General features: G+C 33.5%; 2 protein-coding genes across 7 annotated transcripts; one reads left to right on the top strand and one right to left on the bottom strand.

Moving 5' to 3' along the window:
- Positions 1 to 1382: 1382 nt before the first annotated feature.
- Positions 1383 to 2452, bottom strand: LOC111020261 (zinc finger A20 and AN1 domain-containing stress-associated protein 5). The gene has a single exon (XM_022296871.2). The coding sequence runs from the start codon at positions 2290 to 2292 to the stop codon at positions 1768 to 1770; it is 525 nt and encodes a 174-aa protein (XP_022152563.1). The 5' UTR covers positions 2293 to 2452; the 3' UTR covers positions 1383 to 1767.
- An 8917-nt stretch (positions 2453 to 11369) lies between these two features.
- On the top strand, positions 11370 to 21299 carry LOC111020309 (RNA binding (RRM/RBD/RNP motifs) family protein). Of its 6 annotated transcripts, none has more exons than XM_022296951.2 (9): positions 11370 to 11795; positions 16682 to 16782; positions 16897 to 17215; positions 18073 to 18651; positions 18865 to 19000; positions 19228 to 19289; positions 19371 to 19477; positions 19593 to 19680; positions 20513 to 21299. In XM_022296951.2, the coding sequence occupies exons 1-9, from the start codon at positions 11661 to 11663 to the stop codon at positions 20810 to 20812; spliced, it is 1827 nt and encodes a 608-aa protein (XP_022152643.1). In that variant the 5' UTR covers positions 11370 to 11660; the 3' UTR covers positions 20813 to 21299. The 6 variants fall into 6 exon arrangements, with proteins under 6 accessions (XP_022152643.1, XP_022152642.1, XP_022152641.1 ...); XM_022296950.2 differs by having other exon boundaries at positions 18856 to 19000; XM_022296949.2 differs by having other exon boundaries at positions 18820 to 19000.
- Positions 21300 to 21693: the final 394 nt, after the last annotated feature.

The raw sequence follows: 21693 nt of genomic DNA, 5'->3' as shown, positions 1-21693 counted from the left end.
CTCTCTTTTTTTAAGTTGTGAAAAGAATAACAATGTTTTTGAAGGAAGAGCTTGTGATTGTGAAGCATTTTCCACCACTATTCCATGGTTAAATTTTGAAAAAGGAATGATGGAAATATAGTGCGAATGAAATATGTGAAATTTACTCTGGATTTCAATTCGGTTAAGTACGTACCAAAAATAAGTTGGTTTTTTTCCTTTAAATAATGTAATTGTACATTCATATTCTTCTTTTAGCTAAAGAAATGAAGAACAATTTAGGTACGAATGAGAATGTTTACTAAAATCAGTTCTCACTCTTTGGTGTGGCACAAAGCTCAATTGGAGGAAAAAGGGAGTGGATTTGAGGAAAAAAAAAGTTTAAAATATGAAGGAAAATTCATTTACAATAGGAGTATAAAAATTGATACTATTTTTGAAAGGCTAATTTAATCACGATCCACATGACCACTAATTCAATCTTTGCAAAGAGGGTGGCTACTACTTGCTTTTTTGGATAATTCTCGTGGATTTTATTTATCAAACAATTGGCATAATTGAGTTCTCCAAAGGGATCGTCTTTGCAATCTAAGGAACGTTCATTTACCGAGAAGTCGAGCTAATAAGGTTAAATTTAATTTTAGAAAATTCACCAAAGTTCTTCTGCGTCCTAAATTTATCTCATTAACTAGCCGCCTATTTAAAATTAACCCATCTAGCACGCTTCAATTACCACACCATGCTACTGTCTATTAGTATAATTAATATTTGTCACTAAATTGTCAATTTTGAGCCTAGCTAATTAAACGAGACATAGAGGAAATGTTTTAAATTATACAATTCTAACGAGCATACAATTTATAATTCAAACAATTCTTATTTAGTGAATTATTTTCTAATTAAAAAATGAGGGAGAAAAAGGAATAAGAGAGGTAGACAAATTGTATTTGTTGACAGCTTTATTCACACATCTCCCCACCTACTTACTACTGCCAGACTGTCCACGCGCCCACCCCGTACGTCACGCCCCTACTAACTCACCACAGCCGTCCGATCACTCTTTTCATCCTCCTTCGTACACTTGTCAATCATCCCGCCGCTCCCTCCGCCTTTACGCCTAAAAACAAATTGTTCACCCATCGGTATCACAACTGCTCTGTGCAACCTGTTCAAAACCACACACGTGGCGCATTCTTATTGGTCATTCTGATCGCCAATCATAAGCACGAGTTCTCGCGTATCTTCAATTTCTCGCGAGAGGATATCGCCGGGCCGGGCCCATGGTTTCTGCACCTCCCAGTTCCCGACCAGGGAGATGATAATCGTGCAAAATTCCCAGAAATTTTTGGTCGAATTTACGAAATCTGCCATCCCGGAGGAGAGAGGAGATAGAAACACAGAAGAGAAGAACACGAAATGGATTGAATATTGAAGAGCCTTACAAATAATCTTTATCCAGATACCAGGAATGGATGGAGAAGAAAGAAGAATTAAGAAGTGTGGATTGAAGCAGAAATAAAAATCGAAAAATTAAAAATTAAAAAAGAGAGATAATTCATAATTATCAGACACGAAGATCATGATATTCGACGACAATTCCTCGCTCCCTCTGATAGATCTGTAATCTCCGAGGGAGAGACTGCGGGATTTATAACCTTCATTTCCGTAGAAATTTTCTTTGTTTCTTTCGAGTCCACGATCTTAAATTTGACATTTCAGATCAAATATGATGTTTCTGTTTTTTGTTTTTTGTTTTTTTGGTTTTTTTTTTTTGACTTTTTATACAAATCAGACTCTAACGATCTTCGGTGCTTTGACGACTGGATTTTCCCTTGCTATGGCATCGCGACCGGCGGCCTTGTAATCGAAGCTGCAGTCATGGCGATCGGAGTACCGGTGCTCGGCGCAGAAGAGCTCCCCGCATCGACACCGAAATCCGGTCAATCCGACTCTCTTTCTGCATCCGGAGCATCGATTCACCTGGCGCTTGGCAGATTCGTCAGATTTGGACCGATCCACGGACATAATCCTGCAACTATCGCGAACCGAATCCATTAGCACAGGCGATCGAGATCTAGATCTGGAATTTTTCTCGCCGGACAACTTGCGAGGTACCGATATTCCAGTCGTGGAAGACGACGTCGTGGCGGTGGTAGCCACCGCCGCCGCCGCTGCCGCCGTGGTCGCGTTGAAGCACTTCTGGCACATGTTATTGGTGGTCGGATTACCGGTAAATCCGCAGTTGTTGACGCACAACGTGATGGTCTCCGGAACCTTCAGCTCCGTCTCCTCCTTCTCGGTCCTCTGCGCCATATCTCCGATCCGATCCTCCAAAGATTTTACAGAACAAGAACAAGAAAAAGAAAAAGGAAGAAAGAATTGAGAAGAAAATTTGGTGTGGATTTGGGATCGTGGAAGCGAGGGAGCGGTAATATGAAGGGATGGGAAAGGGTCGTAATGGCGATAGAATATGGGCCTCAGATACACGCGCATCAAACAATTTTTCTCCTTTTTTTCTCTTTGACATAAATACCCTTCCCTTATTTTGCTATTTACCTTCCCGCCCCCGTGGTCCTGAATTAGCTCTGACGTTGCAGGCCTTCGTTAAAAGGATAATTATAGCCTGTGGTCCCGCCTATTTTTATTTCCGTGGGTCCGCTCCCTCAAACCGCATGATTTTTTTTTTACTTAACTGCCGTAGGATGCTCATTGGCTGTGCTGCAATTAAATGAAAAGTCAAATACACAATTCATTTCGAGGACTTCATTTTTCGATCATTACTCGTCTAAAATCTTTTTCTTTTCAATCAAATTTTACCAACTAAATTTTTACTAGTGATTTGAAAACCAAAAAAAAAAAATGATTTTACCTTTTTTATCTAATTTATAATGAAAATTATTTGAAATTAATTAAATTAAATATATTTATTTTGATGTTCGTTAAAAAAAATTGAAATTAACTTGTAATTAAAGTTTAACTACAACATATAAAGTTGGAGATCGAACTCTCTTAATTAAATATATATATATATTAATTATTGTCAAGCTATATTCACCTACTTAGCATCTAAATTTAAAGTTTAGTTTGATGAATCGATAAAAAGATTCACTTCATGATAATTTTAGAATATAATAATTAAATATTTAAATTAATTAATTAATTAATTAGTCATAATGAATGATAAATAGCATTAAATGAGGCAACATTTATCTTGTCTTGTAAAAATTAACCTCATTAAGTTATCAATAAATTTGTTATTACCATTATTATTATTATTTAGTTTAAAATATTATTTTAGTCTCAGTGTTTTCAATAACAATTTTAGTCACTTATTATTATTATTTTTAATCAAACTTAATTTTATTTTTAATCTCATATTTTTCTATTACAATTTTAGCACAAAACTTGACTCAATATATTTCTTAGAATATAAACCATTACTTTGACAATATATTTCTTAGAATATAAATCATTACTTTATATTAAAAAGTTTCCGTTAGGTATAATTTGTATTAATTTTTATAAATAAATATTAAAATGTCCACTTTTTAAAAGTAAATGAACAATGACGAATATTTCGAACGTACATAGATTAAAATAAAACAAAATTTTAAAGTATAATTACCAAAATGAACTAAAACAAAAAATACATGGACCAAAATAGTATCTTAAACTATTGTTTAAATATCAAGTATAGTTTTATTGGTTAAGGCTAAAATAACTTTCTAGGGAGGTTTAAATCTTCCATCCTCTCATTACAGTCCTAAAAAAATAAAATTTTTGTTTAAAAAATGGCCAATGCCATAGTTATACGGTCATTTCGTATTTTCGTCTCCTTGTTATAAATTTTTGCCATACAGATTAATTATTTCAAGAAAATTACACGACCTTCGCACGAGTGCTTACTAGTCTAATAATAACATCTCTTTAAGACATGTTTTTCCTTTCCATTGACCAAATCGATCAATCTCACTCAAATACAATAACATATCTCAAGTCATATAATTTATCGACTCCGACACTAGGTAGATTTTTTTAGTCAATTTTACATTTTTCGTCAACTAAATATTCAAGGTTCATCAGTCGTAGTCAATACAAACTACGATTAATGCATGTAGTTAATTATGTACCGTATTAAGAATCACGAGATAATCGATGCATGTAGTTAAGTGAATGAAAATATTCTCTAGGATTGGACAACCTAAAAATAAATAAGATATATTTTGACCAACTTTTAAAATTTCCTTTATTTTTTTAAGTATTTGAGACTATTTTGGACTCAAAGAGATCAAATTTGGACCTCACGTAATCTCCATCAAGATTGAGATGAGATTTTTTTTCCCCCTTATTCTCTTGTGTAGGCTAGTGATGAGTCCATGACTAAACACTCCTATCTTCCCCAATTCAAATACAAAATTTGGCTCAATTTTTATATACAATAATTATACAAAAAATTTTCAACTACGAAGATTTAATATATTTCTATATTAAAGTAAATGGGCTACACATTACAATAAATTATAAATAAATAAACATAAATACTACCATACCTAAATCATGGCAATCAAGCATGTGCCTCGCCAACAAAAATATAAAAGTTACACACTCAACAATTAAAAAGAATATCAACTTTTTTTCTCAAAAAAAAAAAATAAAGTTTATAATTTTTTAAAAAAGGAAAAATAATAATAAATTTATAAAAGGGGTTCAAATATCAATAATTGGAAGAGATAAATAAATAAATAAAATAAAATTCGGGTACAGACCGAAGGTCACGTAGGTAATTTCGCAACGTACACGCCGAGGCAGGTGGAGGCGATGATGGAGAGAGAGAGAGAAAAAAAATTAGTTATTATTTAATTTAAATTAAGTTTTAAAAAATGGAGGCTTTTGAAGCCGCCCTATCTGACCGCAGCGCAGCGGAACATTTCTCCGCTTTTGGAACTGAAAAGGGGTATTTTAGTCATTTGTCTGTCACCATTCACCAAGCAGGGAAACAGCAGTAGCGCCTGCTTTTCTTTTTTCCTTTTTTTTGTTAAATCAAATCTTTTTTTTTAAATATCAATTTATACCCCTAAATTATGTTCCTTGAATCAACTCAAACTCCAAACGAATAATAGTATTAATTAAAATTTTGAATTCTCAAGAAAATAAATTCTCGTTTGAAAGTGCAAGATTCTCGTGATTTTACATTAAAAAAAAGTGTAAACAAGCGAGAATTATGAGTTAATGATTTTAATAGAGAGTACAATTTCATTTCACTTATATAAAGATTTGGGATTTTAATTGATATAATAATTTACGATTTTAATTTATCCAACTCCCAAAATTTAGAGGTATAAATTGATTTTTTTTTTCTCTCTCGTGAAATACCGCCTTACACGCGTCTTCCCCCCACTTGTCCTAAAAAAATAAAAATAATAAAAATAAAAATAATAAAGTCTTTACACGCCAAAAATCTCTCTCTCTCTCTCTCTCTCTCTAGAACTGCAAATTCAAAGAGAAAATTGAATCTCACAAGCATACTTTTTTTATTTTAAATAAACATTTTGTTTCAACTTTTAATGAATTAATTTGGATGAGTTGACCTTGACCCGCCACATTTTACTAAACTGAAAATCGTGTGCAATTTTCTCTAAAAATTAAATTGACATAAGTTATGACACGTTTCTAAAAGCTATTTTAAACGTTATTTTCATAATTAGCTTTTTTTTTCTAAATAAATTTGACTTGTGTTCTTCTTCTTTTTTAATTAGTGAAATGGTGAGATAGAGATAAGAAATTAGGAGAGAAAAAATATAATAATACACGTGAAATGTCAGAAAAAGTCAAATGTATGAAATAATCATTTTATTATAATTAGATTTATTTTTTCAATTAACAAATATGACATAATATCAAACTTTTAGCGAATAAATATGTACCTTATTCATTGAGCCTATTTTTAAGTTAGTTCGATGTATGTACATTCAATCTCTCAACTGTGGATTAATTTTATCGAACAATGACAATTAAATAAAAATATTGACTCGATAGGATTATCTAACTACATTCTTAATTGAATAATAATTCCATCCCCGTTTCTCATTTTTATCCATAATAAAGATACTTGCCTCGAACAGGGGCATATACAAAAATAAAGAAATAGACAATAGTTTGTCTAAGACTATACACAAAAGAATAGAAAATCACTAAATCTTTGGAATTGAATAATATTATATGCATGTCAACTTTAAAATGTAAAATTTTATTTATATTTGTAAATCACGTCTATTTACTTTTTTTTTCTTTCTAATCTTCCTTAGGTCCCTTCCCGACATTAATTTTCATCCTTGTCAACAATCTAACTATGATTGGTTGAAGATTCTCACAATAATATTTAGTAGAAAATTTTCAATACTATTTTGGTCTCATAAACTTATATTAAAAAGTTTATATTGTATATAAAAATTGTATTAAATTTTTTTAGATATAGATTAAAACAGTTACTTTTTAAAATCAGTATAACTAAAACATACGATCTCAAAATACAATTTATACTAAAACATACAATCTCAAAATACAATAATTCAAATGAATACTAACCTTTAAAAGGTATATAAATAAAAAAAAAAAAGGAGACGAAGTATATATATTTAACCATATGCAATTTGGTTTAAAAATTTACATCGCTGTCAATAAATAAGTGTGAACATTAAGAAATTAAAATAATATTATGGAAAAAGAGATGTGAATAAAATGACGACATGATTGGGGTTTGAGGGGATGGATGGGGAAATGGTTGAGAAATTTGGGGAAAGGAAAAAAAAAAGGGATATTTAATATTTTAGAACTAATGGAATTAGTGGGAATAAGCTGTCGTCCATTAGGGGGGAGCATCAAGGGCAATGCGTTGCGATTTTGATACGGAATCGCAATATTCTTTAATTAATCCGCCTCCAAATTAATTTAATTAAAATATAATGTCCACGCTGGCTGCTAGCGGGGCCCACTTCTCACTCGGTTCGCAACTCGGCAATGGCAATTGCTTCTCCTCTTGGGACCAAGTCAAACGTTGACCTTTACCTTTACCTTTCCATTTTATTTCTATTTTTAAATTTCCTCATTTGGCCACTCGAGTCCCAAGTTCCACAATCAATTTTTTCTTTCTAAAGGTTAAATAGTAGTTTGGTCATGTATTTTAGCCACGTCTATTTTAATTTGTGCTTATATTACTTATTGTAATTTTAAACATTCGTTTTGATTTTTGTAATTTTAAAAAATACAAATTTTGATATCCAATCGTAAAATTTCAAGATAAATTTTATACACAATACAACCACAAATGTATAGTTACTAAGAAAAAATAGTGAATTTAGTGTGTGCAAAAATTATAGTTGAGAGAAAATATAGAAAAATGAGAATAAAATACCAAAATTGTCACTTTTTAAAAGTATAGATACCAAAATGAATGTTTCAGAGTATTAAGACTAAAATGAACAAAGTTCAAACTATAAATACTAAAATTGACCTTTTGAAGTAACACGAACCAAAATCGTAAGGGACCGAAATAATTGATTTTTTCTTTTTGACTAAAGTTCTACAACCCAAAGTATTTGTTTGCAGAACTTAATACAGCAATTATTTTAATAAATGAGTGATCTTTGTGTACTTTGTATAGTTTAAATATTATTTCGTCTATTTTTAATGTAATATTCTTTAGAAACATATAAAAATATTTATATAATGAGAAGACGATCATAAATGGTAGTGAAAGAGGAAAATAGACAATGGTTTTCTAAAATTGATAGATTGGTTAGGTGTTAGTTTGAGTGCAATTAAGTCAAATCCGCCTATCTACACATACTTACTCCAACAAAGGACACACATTATTTTAGTCACTGCCATTTGAAATTTGATTTTTCATTTGTTTGATTAAAAAAAATATGCGGCCTCTTGGTAAAGTTTCAACGAATGGTATCCATGAATGAAATGACTTGTAAAACAGAGTTAGCATTCCAATACTTTAGTAATTACTTATCCTATCTATACTTGAGAGAATATAATTTCACGTATATTGTGTGAGAGGCAGAGATCGAGATGAGCTTTTGACAAGACTTTCGACAGCGTTTAAGTGGTTCTTTGACTGTCCGTAGATCATGACACCTTATTTGAGATTATGTTTGGTGCTTTGTCCCTACAAGTGTTCGATCTTCAAGGTTGGTCGAGAAGTTAAATATAGCTCGCTCGACTAGACCTAAAATCCATTGAACGATAAAGTTCAGAATGAGATGTCGATATGTGGTAGGCGATAATTCACCTACACCGTTATTTTTGTAAGTTCGTATATGGACAATTTTCATCGTTGACGTTAGGATGATAACTTTAAATATTATTTCTAAATAATTTATCAATTATTCAACCAATATGATAGGATAAATTAGGAGATGGTAGACCAACTTATAAATACAATTAATTTTATTGAGATAATTTATTATAGATTGTTTTTTAATTCCTTTATTAGTGCAACACAATTCTTACAAATATATATTATGTGTTGACGAGGCCACCAAGTAACAAATAACTATTTGTGAAGAGTTCTCGAATACTTTCCAAATTATTATTATCTTTTTTCAATTGAAATATCGCCAAAACCATACAATTCTTTTATGAAATTGAACCGAATAACACTTCACATATTATAAATTTGCTTATTAATTAATAGCGTTTGCCCGACAAAGACAGTGTCAATTTCCATTGAAAATTGTGCATTTTGTGTTGCATTTTCCATCGATTTAACTATTAAAAAAAACTATTTTAAAGCTAAATTCCATTGAAAAAGCTCAACGTTTGCTTATGGTTAGAAAATACTTTTCGCCTTTATATATTTTTTTAAATAAACAATTAATTTAATTTAATTATTATACTTTGGTAATAATTTTGTAGCAGGTAACAATTTACAAATTTCAAATGACATATTAAATTCGAGAATTAGATCGTTGGAGTTAAAAGTTTATAGACTTTTCATTAATTCAATAAAAGTAGGCGAATTATTTTTTCTTAATAAATAACAACATATATATATTTTTTATATTAGCTATCTCTTTTTTTTTCCTAATGTTATTTTCTTTCACTTTAGAGTTTTTCTAATTATATAATTTCCAACATTATATTGTAATTATGCTTACAAATTGTATAATTTATTGTTTTTCTTTTCATATCAATTGTGAAAAATTTTCTAGAAAGAAAACCGACACTATAGTCATCAAATGGTCCCCCATAAAATTTATATAAAGGAAGAAAGTGCAATTATTTTTTCATCACAATTTAACAATTTTGATTGTTGACTTTGGATTACAAAACCATCACCATCTTACAATCTTATTTAATGAGATATACGCCAATTTGAATGATTTATTTATTTATTACAGACAAGTATTTCATTAATAAATTATTTGTCAAGAAGACGTAGAAATGGAAGAATGTAATTTTTTTTTCTTTATTCTTAATATTTATGTGTTCGACGATCAACAGTTATTTATTATTATCACTTAAATATATTTTATCTATTTTCATTAATCTTTCTTAATTGTCAATACCAAAAAGCATGTAAATATCTTCAATCTTAAATATTATTCATACTTACCCATACAAAAATTGGCAGTTATTTATTATTATTTTTAAAATATATTTTATCTCTCTTTCTTTTATCTATTAATCTCTCTTAGTTGTCGAGATAAAAAAGGATCTAAATATTATTTTATTATATTTTTACATGTATAGTTCACACAATTTTCATTGAGGTCTAAATGGAAATCACAAGTTTAGTTCCTAAATTTTAATGCTCAAACTTAAAGAATAGTTTAACAAGTCTATAAACTCAGGGATCCATTTCAGTAAAGCGGATACTTCAGATCCCACTTGAACGAAACGAAAAATATTGTTGATAAATAGAAGCATGTTTGTTCACTAACATCTCTGGAAATATTTCGTCATAGTTAGGACAGTTAAACCAACTCTCATACGAGGTACCGACGGTTCATTCATATGAGCATAAACTATAATCACTTTTGATTTTGCAATATTTTATTCATTAATTACTCCGAATTCTTTCATTTCCATGTAAAGATCATTTGGTGTACATGCCAACTAATGAGCTATGCTCATATTGGCAATAAGTTTATAAATTTTAAGAAAGTATATGGTTGGTTATTGATTTTTCAAATTTACGTCTAAGAAATAATTGATCTATTGTATATTTTTTATAAAAATTCACGAACCTATAGAATTCGAAATGTCAATTACCTATTAGATATAAAATTGAAAGTTTATCAACCTATAAAACATTTTCTAAAGTTAGACGAGACACAATTGTGAAATTCAGAGACTAACCTTGTAATTCAACCTATTAAATACTGACTCCACCCACATTTTTTTTCGAGTTTAACATTGTAGAGGTCGATATTCAAATATATAAACTTTATAATAGACGTATAATGTCTTAACCAATTGGATTAGATTTGAAATTCGGCACTTGTGTGAATATCATATACATTAGCAAAGTGGGCAAAGTATATAAATGAAGAAAAACTGAGGGGTGATTTTGTAAATTTAGGATATGCAGTTCCTATTATAGTTTTGTGAATTTAAATGTCTTTCTAGCTTGAAATAGCAAATACCAAGAATACCACTACTCCCATCTTTCATTGCGTGGTTCCCTTTTTGCACATGTTATTTGCATGCTATGCTACACCTTATAAACTATACTAATTTCTCATGACAATTAGTTACTTTTTTTCTTTCTCTTTTTTTTTTTTTTTTTTTTTTTGGGAAAAATTTCCCCTCACACCACAAATGTGTGATATTAATATTAACTTTAATAAAAGGACCAAAGAGGTGTTATTTTGTTTTTATTTTTTACCATATCAATTTTAAAAAGTATCCAGGGAAGAAAAATAACATAATAAAATTATTTTTAAAAAAGTTTCATTACAGCAAAAGACACATATAGGTATCCTTAAATACTAGTTTCTCCCCGTAATTTTAGTTTTGATTATTTTAGTTTATGTAATTTTGAAATGTCCATTTTAGTTTTTATACTTTTAAAAAATAATAATTTTGATCCATTTATTTTCATTTATTTCGATCACAACTTATTCATAAAATTTATTAAAATGTAACCATAAAATTATATAAAAGAATTTCTATGGGTATAGAATTTACCGAATAGTAACCAAATTTATTTTAAACAGCTTTTACCAATTTCTACGATAATTGGAATTGAGAAATTAGGGCCCAAACCAAACCGGTAACGGCTCGTTTAGAGCAATTTCCGAAAACCAGGGCCCAAAACAAATGGGAAGCAAATTGCAATACGTATATAACCCTTTTTCATTTCTTTTTCATTTTTAATTTTTCAATTTTCATTTTCTTTTCCTCTCAAATCTCTTTCCCTCGGCCATGTGCTCTGATGAAATCCGCTCTCCGTCGCTTTTCTGCGTTTAATTTCCAGCCGCTGCCTTGTTTAATCGGTTCCTCTCCGTCGAGTTTCGCAGGAGTCGGCGGAGCCCGTTAGGGTTCATGGAAGCTGCAATTCCAGTGCTCAATATTTGAGGGTTTGAATATATTCAGCTCCGGTGTTAGTGTTAGAGTGAGCGTTTGGTGGTTCTGGTTTGCGGAACTTTGAGATATAGGCGTCGGATATGGGGAGTGTGGATCGTGTCGATGATCGGACGTTCAAGGTTGATTTCAGTGGTGAGGGAATGGCGAAGCTGAGAGAGAGGATAAAGCTGAAGATGAAGGAATTCATGGGCGACTATACCGATGACACTCTCGTGGTACGGACTAGCTTTTTATTTATTTTTTATTTTTTTACATTCTTGTGCCTGAGAGGTTTTTGGGAAGCAATGAGATTATCTCCTCGAGTTTTACCATTTCGACATTTGTATAACACGGTATTTGGAAGTTTTAGCAATGTCCACTAGGTTATTCGGGGGGGAAGGATTGTTATATGTTCGCCAATGCCGAATGAAAAAGAAATGAAAAGTTCTCATTCTTTATCATTAAATAATGAAGTGCCTGAGGTGAACTAGAGAAGTCATGAAATGTAGGTGGTTCGTATCTATTAGATGTCTTCCAACTCAATGCCATATATTATTATTTATCGAAAGCAGACTGCATCTTTTACTGTGCTATGCATTAGCTTGTTTAATATTTTGGTTAGTCGTCATCTGTTTACTTGTTCCTCTTTGATACAACCTTCCTCCGAGCTAGGTGAACTGGAAGCCGAGTTTGTTCGTTTGGTTTTTGATGGTTAGCTTCTATTTTTCCTCGATAAGAAATAATTTCATTGTGAAATGTATAAAGAGGGAAGAATCTAATTAGCATAAAAGGAAATGGTTGAATTTACAGAATAGCCTATAATGATTACTCCAAAAGGTGATCATGAAAAGAACATTCTCCTAAACAACTAAGAAGATTTGGGAAGAGAAGAATCTTGTAGAGGCAATAGATTAAGCTATTAGGACGAAAAATGTTCGTAGTCTGCATTATATTTCATTGTTGAGGGATGTCTTGAGAGTATCATTCTGAAAAAAAGATCTTGGAATATCTATAATGTCTTCCTTGAGGGTGTTTCAAAAGTTTTTAAAGAATTCACCATCGACTTTCGGTAATTTTTTACTCTTCAAATGAGATAGCTTAAACGATTTTCTCCTCTCTGAAGCTAGCCTCTACCTAATGCCATGCTTGGGGCCTTTTGCTAGACCCGTGAGTTGGGTTTTGAGATTAATTTCAGAAGCCCTTTTGCTAGCCCCAAGAAGGGTAAAGTATTGCAAGTTGTTTAGAGTTTTGGAATCAACAAGAATTCTAGCTTTTCTGAAGGTTCCATGTTTTCAGCAAGCTTTTTCTCTTCTTTAGTCTGCAAATAAAATCACCTATTAGCCAACCCTCAAGATGAGTTGAGTTTCCACCAACTTTTGGAAGTCTTTGAGAAATTATTGTGTTTATACCACTAAATTATGAATGTAAAGGGGATAGGATCAGGTTTGATGTCACCAAATTCTAAAAGGGTCATTAAGTTGTTGAAGGTGGGTCTTTCAAGGTCTTTAGCCCTAGAATTGGAGAATTAGAGGAGCCAATCATGGAAGGCTAGAAATCTTCAATGAGGGTCAAGACAATCTCCATGTTGGATCGAGTTAACTTGCAATTGTTACGAGGCATATCAATGAGGGAGAGGTTGTCATTATCCTTCTCAAAGAGCTTCATGCTTTTGGTGGGGCTTTTGGAGGTGAGTTTCTCTCAACCTCATTAGGAGATGTTGAAGTCTCTACCAACTCCATTAGGCATAACAAAGGCACTCAAGTTTTCCAATTCCCCCAGCAAAAAGATCTTGATATGGTCATCTTGAGAGGTGCCATAAATATTGAAAAGTTGAAGAAGAAGAAGGATTAGCCGAAGGAAACTTGATGCTTTAAGAGAGAATTCTCGATGACTTCAAGGGCCAAGTATAGAAAATCTTTCCAAAGTCTCCCTTAGTGTCTTTCCACTATCGTCGTTCGGGAACAAACACTTCGCCCCATTATAGAAGGAGGAACCATACGAGTTTAGAGAAGTCCAACCAATTTCTTTAGAGATCCAAATAGTTTTGATAATATTTTGATTTGTTGATGGGAGCTTTTAAGGATCATGGTTTCAATTCTCAAGCTTCTTACATTCCTCCTAAATATGAAGGTGGGACTTGTTAAGACGACCAACACCTCTATATTTTCACAACATTATGATATTGGCCATTTGCCGGTTGGTCCTAACATTTTCATGGGCAAACCACCTTCTCATTTTATAAATTCTTTTCTTATTCGAGTGAAGATTCAAGTTTTAGAGGCCATCTAATTCTTGTGCTTTTCTTCGTCGCCGTTTCTTTTTCATACGATTGGAGGGAATAGGAAAAATGCACAGGTTTAGGCTTTTCATGAACCTCTTGGCCAAAGTTTTGTTGTGAGGAAAGCAATGGGTCGGCACTCTCTTAGGATAGAAGGAGAAGGCCGAGAAGAATCTACTTCGTCTTCAACCTCAGCATCAACAAGGTTGTGAGGGTGGGGTTTGGGGAGGGGGAATAGAAGGTTGTCTCCACAAGTTTGGAAGGGTTGCAACATCCCCTCTTTCAAATAAGGCTCGAAAAATAGTCTTAAGGGAGAAAGGTCAAGATGAGAAGGGGAGGTAGGCTCTTATCCAAAAAAAAAAAAAAAAAGAGAAGGGGAGGTAGGCAATAATGGTGAAGGGCTGACCTTTCTTGAAAAGAGTGGAGACAATTGGTCCCAGACAGAGGGAGTTGGTTGTTTCTAATCCAAAGGACTTCTCCAAAATTCCAAGCAATGTATAGCCTCATCAAGTAGGGTAGCATTTTTAATTTTTATTTTTTGTTAGGTTGTGCTGAGATAGAGCCTAGAGGGGTCAATAAATGTTGAGTACAAATTACCATTTAGGATTGTATAGCACAATGTTTTAAAAGGCTTTTGAGGCTTACGCCTTGAGGCTCGCCTCGAGGCAAGGCTCTAACTTTTAGCCTCAAGTCTTACGCCTTCTTTGGACTATAAGAGGCTTACGCCTCGCATAGAAGAGGCTTACGCCTCTTTGAAAATGCACTGAGGCTTAAAGTATACGCCTCGTGTAATGATTACAAGAATACTATTAATTTTTCCAATTCCTAAAAAATATCAAGGTTTTTTTTGTATGGAATCCTAAGCAGGAGTTGTAACAATTCAATCTATTACTACTTTTACTACCTAGACTTTAAAAATATTGAAAGACGACAATTTATAGAATAAGTAAGTTATATTGGTGATAATAGTAGTGATGTTATGATGTTTTTTTAGAATTTTTTTTGAGTGACAAGTAACAAGTGGATATTTTGATAATTTTATATAACTATTATGTTTGGTAATACTTGACCACACAAATTTAGGATTTGTTTAATTCTTTTAATTAAAATTGAGGCTTACGCCTCATACCGCCTTGAGGCTTACGCCTCGCCTTTTCAAGAGAAAAAGCCTCGAGGCCGCCTTTAGCCTTTTAAAACATTGGTATAGCAAGGACCAATTGCTCGAGAAGATTCAAAATCAATGGTTGCAACTCAAGATAAATAGTCATCGACTCTAGTGACTTTTTAAAACCAAATACTTAGCATTATAGAAAGGGGCAATTTGAACAAAATTTTGATTCGAGGAACAATATTTTGATCACAGATAGGGGTGACTTAGGGCCCATTTGGTAATGTTTCTATTTCTTGTTTCTTGTTTCCTGTTTTATGTAGACTTGCGTTTTGTAACTGTTTCTTTTTTCTTGTTCTTTGTTTTTTATTGGAAAAAGAAACAAAAATATGTTTGATAACTATTTTTTGTTTCTTCTCTAAAATTTTAGATTAAAAATAATGTTAAATTATTTATATGAAATATTTTTTTAATTAAATATAAAAAAAGTTGTATTTATTTTTTAATATTTATCATGCATTTTATAAGTCTAGAATGATAAATTAACGTTGTGTTTATGTTTTGGAAAAAATTGGAAACAAGAACAAGAAACAAGAAACTTGATTTTGTTGTTTTTAAAATTTGTACACAATTTTGGAACGTTTCTTAAAAATGAGAAATAAGAATCAAGAACGATTGTGTTTCTAAAAAACTGGAAACAAGAAACAAAAAACAAGAACCGAGAATGTAATCAGATTGGCCCTTTAACTTTTACTAAAGCATCTATGAGATCCAATTTCGGAAGATTTTTAGTGGCATAATTGAGAAATTCTCCACACATTCCCAATGCTTGTGAAAGAATAAAAATTCCATTTGTTCAGGGTCATATTTATAATCTTTGTCCATCCTCCATAGGAAGGGATAAATAAACTCTTGGAATGCTTGAGGGAGTCTAACCTCCTTGGAGGCAGGGAAGTCTAGTTTGGTCCATACTTTTGCATCTGAGAATGACTTTATCAACTTGGACATGATTGGGGCTAATTAGCTGTTGGAGAGTTGTGAGGATTCCGTACCAGTTGTCTTGGATGAATTGTCTTCAAACCACAATGGAGATATTCATCTTGATAAGGAAGATGCCATCTTTAACAGAGAATTAACCATTTTTCAGTAATCTTCATTTTTTCTTGACCTTAGTATAAATAAAAAATATCAAGAATTTTTAATGTTGTATTCTTTCTTTGGAATCTTAGAGGCTTTTACTTGTAGTGTTGTGCGCTTTTGAGGCACCTTATATAGAACATGTTATTTAAAATAACTTATATTGATGTTTTCAAGTAGGAGTCAGATATCATTTGATGAAGGTATCTTTGAGGGCTTCATAGGTTTTCAGAGGCTGTGAACACTAGGTTAAGTGGTTCATGTTATTGTCTTTGTGCTAGATATAGAAAGACAATTATAAAGCTAGTTTATATCCTCTTTTTTTCTCGTGTGGTGCACCGGTGCTATCATCTGCTGCCGGTATATGCTAAAATTAGATGTTGCCGAGTATGGAATTTTTCCTTGCTGCCCTTTTAGCTTTAATTCCATGTTATACTTGTGTATTTTTCATATGTCTGCTCCTCTGTTGCTTAAATTGCATCCATGTTTCTATTTGTTTTCATCATAAAGTGGTGGTGAATTTACTTCAATAACTGGGTTTTAGAACCTCTGTTGGAGAGATCAAGTTTTATTAAGTTTAATGATTGTTCTTTGGATAGGAATACGTGATTGTCTTATTGAGGAACGGCAGAAGCAAAGACGAAGCAAAGAATGAGCTAAATGTATTTTTGGCTGACGATAGTCATTCTTTTGTATCTTGGTAATTTTGTTCTCATCCTCTTCTTGGTCAGGATAGTAATTTGGGCAGTAACTTTGTGTTGAGTCATTCTTGCAGTCAGTTTGGCTAATTATTTGATAAGCTTCATTTCAATAGGTTGTGGGACCATCTGGCCTCAAGTATGGATTTATATGTGGAGCCTACAAAATCTTCTGTCAATGAAGTGCCCATACCAAATTCCCCAGTAGCAGAACCAGATAGAAGAAATGACTCTCACCATCTGGAGCCTGATTCAGAAAGAGGGAAGTCTGAAAAATTATCTAGCAGGCGGCGTAATAGGGAATGGAAAGGGATAGCTAATGATGAAACCCGGGTTCCTCCAAGATCCGAAGTTAGTCGCGTCAAGCATTCTTCTCCTGAACAAGTTCCTAGTCATAGGAAAAGGAGTCGAGCTGATGATCATCAAGGCACTGAGGTTCGTTATCTGATTTTTCTATTCTGATTTTGTACCCAGCAGCAGTTAACTGGGTATTAAGAAGAGCAAGTTGAATTGGTGAAAGCAGGTTTTCCCTAACAATATCTTGTTATTTCTCAATTTGCAATGCAATAGCTTTGCAATTTTAGGAACCCTACAGTTGTATTTTATTTGAACTGCATGTTTTTATGTAATTAAAACTTAAAAGTATCGCAAAATTTTTTAAATTAGGCCTCAATTATGGTGCCTAAGACCTCTTAACCCTTATGAATGTGTCTCATGTTCTGACAATACGTGAATTCTAATTTCTTCTCCTTGCTATGTTCAAACTAACGTTTCAACAACATCTAATTGACCCTATCCTTTTTTTGGCTTTATCTTGGTGCAAATATGTACATCCTTTCAATAGCTACAGCTTGAACTCTCTCATATCCAATTGGAGAAGTTTTTTGTAACTTTATTGGATAGGATTTGTTATTTTTTGTAATTTAATGCTATCAATGAAATTTGTTTCCTATCCCCCCCCCCCCAAAAAAAAAACTCAGGTTTCTTTTATGTAATTCATAACTTTATTGGATTTTGATAGTTCGATGGGAAGGTAATGGTGATAACTGCAGTTTAATTTTATTAGTATAAAATTGAAACATGAATTAGGCCACTGTACTCTCTAGAATAAATTTTGTGACCATGGAGTATGCTTGATTTGTTTCCGTCACTTTTTAGTACAATAATTGAATGCTCTATTAAACCTATCCGAGTTTTGATATTTTTAGTAGCTAACATAGTCCAGGATATTGGGTGATTTATTGACGCATAATTCTAATGTCAAACAAATTCTCATGTTTCTTGTTTTACAGAGGGAGGCCGCCTTTCAGGTAAGCATTGCTGCCCCTCGTCGGCTGCTCCAGTTTGCAATGCGAGATGCTGTGGCCACTACAAGGCCATCTAATGTAGCCAAGGAGCCCTTTTCGAAGCGTCTTCGGTCAGTAGTTTCTACATCCAATACTGACACAACTAATCGTCCCAGGCGGCTTCAGTCTGTCGCGAAAGTGCCAAATCCTATGGCAACTGTTATTAAGGCTGTGACAGAGGCAGCTGAAGATGCGATAAGAGTTAAATCCTCCAGTGTGTTTGACCGACTTGGTCGTCAATCTCATGATATGGATTTAACAGAGCCCAGTGGCCAACTTGCAGAATACAGAGTAACTGCTGTAGAGGACCCTAAGTATGGGGATGTGACTCATACACAGGATCAACCATACTCAGGCACCTATCTTGAGAGGAGCAATTATAGTGGGAAATATACTTCCAATGAGACCATGTTTGAACCTGACACTGGATTAGCATCAGATTCTACATCTGAAAATGACGATGTTAATGTTCAGGGTCATAGAGGATTTGACGATTCTTGGACGGCTGAATCGGGAGTAAGAAAGGTAGGCAATTTGCGGAGTGTGCCATTCAGGGTTGTTGAGAATGCTGATGAAGTTACACGCATTACACAATATAAACAGAAGGATCAACCTTCCTTAGTTGCAAATTCCTCTCGTGACATTGTAAATATCTCTGTGAATGTTAATACTTGGAAACCACCTCACTATCAGGACCCAGGACAGATTGCTGAATTTGGTAGTCAAAAGTTTTTGCAGGAGAGTGAGTTACAAGGTTCCAGATCTGCTGTGCAAGTAACAGAAAATGGCAAGGCAGTCACTATTGTTAACCAACAGAAAAATCCTGCAGCAAACCCTCAAAAAGAGTTCCAGAAACCTCCTTCATCTGCTAATGGTGGGCTCTGTTTTCTGGTCTCTGGCTCTAATTTTTAAGTGATGATTAGTTTGTACGACTTTGTTCTTTATTTCTTTTTCTTTCTGTTTGTTAGGTTTCTCATTCCATTTTTTTTTCCGCATCTGTTTATGGACAATCCTTTATCATTCTGGCTCTTACTATATTTGTTCTCTGGTCATCCAGTGGCCTTTTAATTCTAAGTCATATTCTTATGTTTCCTTATGCAGGACAATTTGCTGCCACTCGTCCTTTAGAGGATGCTGATGCTCGAACCATTTTTGTTAGCAATGTAATAAGTTACAGTTTGTTGCTTTTATGAAGAAATGGTGACTGTTTTGACTGTTCACCTTGTGTTAATTCTTATGTACAGGTTCACTTCGGTGCTACAAAGGATAGCCTTTCTAGGCATTTTAACAAGTTTGGAGAAATTGTAAAAGTTATCATAGTAACTGATGCAACTACCGGGCAACCCAAAGGGTAAGGCATTACAGTTGTTCATTGTACCTCAGCTATCTATTTTTGTTACCTCTACTGCAGACGACAAATTTTCCTAAGTCACTTTATAATTAGTTAAGTGATGCTTTTGGATCAGGTCAGCTTATGTGGAGTTCATGAGAAAAGATGCTGCAGAGAATGCGTTGTCTCTGGATGGGACCTCGTTTATGTCTAGGATTCTGAAGGTACCTGTCTTTCTTCTATGTTTGCTCTGTGGTATTAATCGTTGTATTTCTTTCTCGTACCCAAGGAAAAAAATGTTTACAACCATAATCTTCTTTTGTTTTTTGTTCTTCAAGTTCTTTAGTTAGCAGTATCTTAAATGAGTTCAAACTTTTTGGTTGGCGAGCCGTGCCAGCGTGTTTACAATCACACAATCATACTGTTATGGGTCTGTCTTTGTTCTATTTTTCTTTTTGATCTCTAACTGGATTGTTGTTCAAGTTTGTGGTTACTTTTCACATAACCTGTGAATTTCTACTGGCATTTCCACGTTTAACTAAGCAGAGAACTAAAGTTGAATGAACTTTCCGAGAATACAGAAATGGAAATGGGAGTAGACTAGCAAACAGAAAAGATGTACAGGCTCCTTTCAGTTTTTGGCTTCCTTATTTTGTTTAGCCCATTTTTGTTCTTTCATTTATTTTGATGAAAGTTTGGGTTCTCGGAAAAAAAAAAGAAAGAAAGAAAGTTTGGTTTCTCATTTAATCTGCGCTGCATTTGGCTTTGAACTGTTCGTGCTTCTCTGACCCGAATGAAAAGATCCCATTGAAGTGGCTAATCCCATGCATATTGTCTGTACATCTGGTCGCTCAAATTGCATAGTACTATAAATAGCTATTTTAACTGCAACGTTTTCTACTGTGACGGCAAACCTATCCCACAACTACCATGATATGTTTTAGTGAAGTATTGGACAGTGTCAGATTAATTTAAAATTAACGGTTCATTTAGATGTATTCTGCAAAATGTAGTCTGCGAACAAAGCTCCATGTTTGATTGATTTTGTCATTGCAGGTCATAAGGAAAAATGCTTCACAGTTAGAAGGTGCTTCAATTGTTACATGGCCCCGTGCTGTGCGTGGCTCGCCATATCCTTCTCCTAGATTTTCCAGAGCTCCTTTCTCGAGGGGCATTCCCGGTGGATTTAGGCCTCGTCCCCCCATCAAACTTGGCGCCAGGAGCATGCAGTGGAAGCGGGATAGTCAGGCCACATCTGCTGACAATGGTGCTTCTCTCTCTGGTAATTCTATAACCTCATCTGGTGCTCGTAGTCTCACCTATGTTCGAACAGAACCTAAGCCAGCTGACAAGTAGGATCCACTTGGTTGAGAGAGTTGTTCTCTCAAGAATTTGTTCAAAATTATTTTGCAAAAAGAGAATCACGCAGACGGCAGATCAAGTATGACCTTCACAAACTTGTTTTTTTTTGGTGGTTCATCATCCTTCGTGCATCACGGTGGAGGAAATTGAGAAAGAAGACTAAGGGAAGTTTTAGCAGTTTCTAGGCGTATTATTTTTTTTTCCATCGTGCAATGGAAATTGGTGAGGTTAGCTAGGAAACTCGTGATGGTCGTTCGGATGATTTCATAATTTTGAGCTCCCCTTCATTCAGAATTATTATTCAGCTACTAGACTAAAATTTGTGAATAGAGTAAGAGTAGACGTTTTTTTGTTCAACGGATATTATGATATTTTGTAACTCTTATTACTGATGTGACAGAAGAGAGATGGAAAAAAAGAAAAAAAAAAGAAAAATAGTTACATGAAAGAAAATGAATAAAATTACCTAGTTTCTATATTAGCATGATTTTGTTCCTGTATATTATCATGTTTTTCGATGGGTTATGATCCCCTAGCCCCCCTCCCCCCCCCAACGAGTGTTATTTCCTGTGCATGATGGAAATATGAAGAGCATATAGTTATTATTGCAAGGCTTCTTTGTTAATTGAAATTGTAGATATCTGAATTTTGGGCCTATATTAGAGCTTTGGTTTTTCCAGCTTGTAAGTTCTGAGAAAATGCAGTTTTCTGATGGAAGCATTTCTTTGGCTGCTCCAATCAGTGGTTGGGGGCAGTACCTTCCAAAATTTGCATGTGGTACTTGTGCAACTGAATCCGACTCTTGTAGCACTTTGGGAGTTCTGGATTGTAATATTCTCAGGATCTTAGGTTTTGCCTTATTCGCTGCGTAAATG

The sequence above is a fragment of the Momordica charantia genome (assembly GCF_013281855.1).
Source record: "Momordica charantia cultivar OHB3-1 chromosome 8 unlocalized genomic scaffold, Mcharantia_2.0 BLBB01000008.1, whole genome shotgun sequence".
In the NCBI taxonomy this organism is placed as follows: Eukaryota; Viridiplantae; Streptophyta; class Magnoliopsida; order Cucurbitales; family Cucurbitaceae; genus Momordica; species Momordica charantia.
Note: the sequence above shows the minus strand (reverse complement) of the source record. Positions and strands in the feature narration are given on the sequence as shown.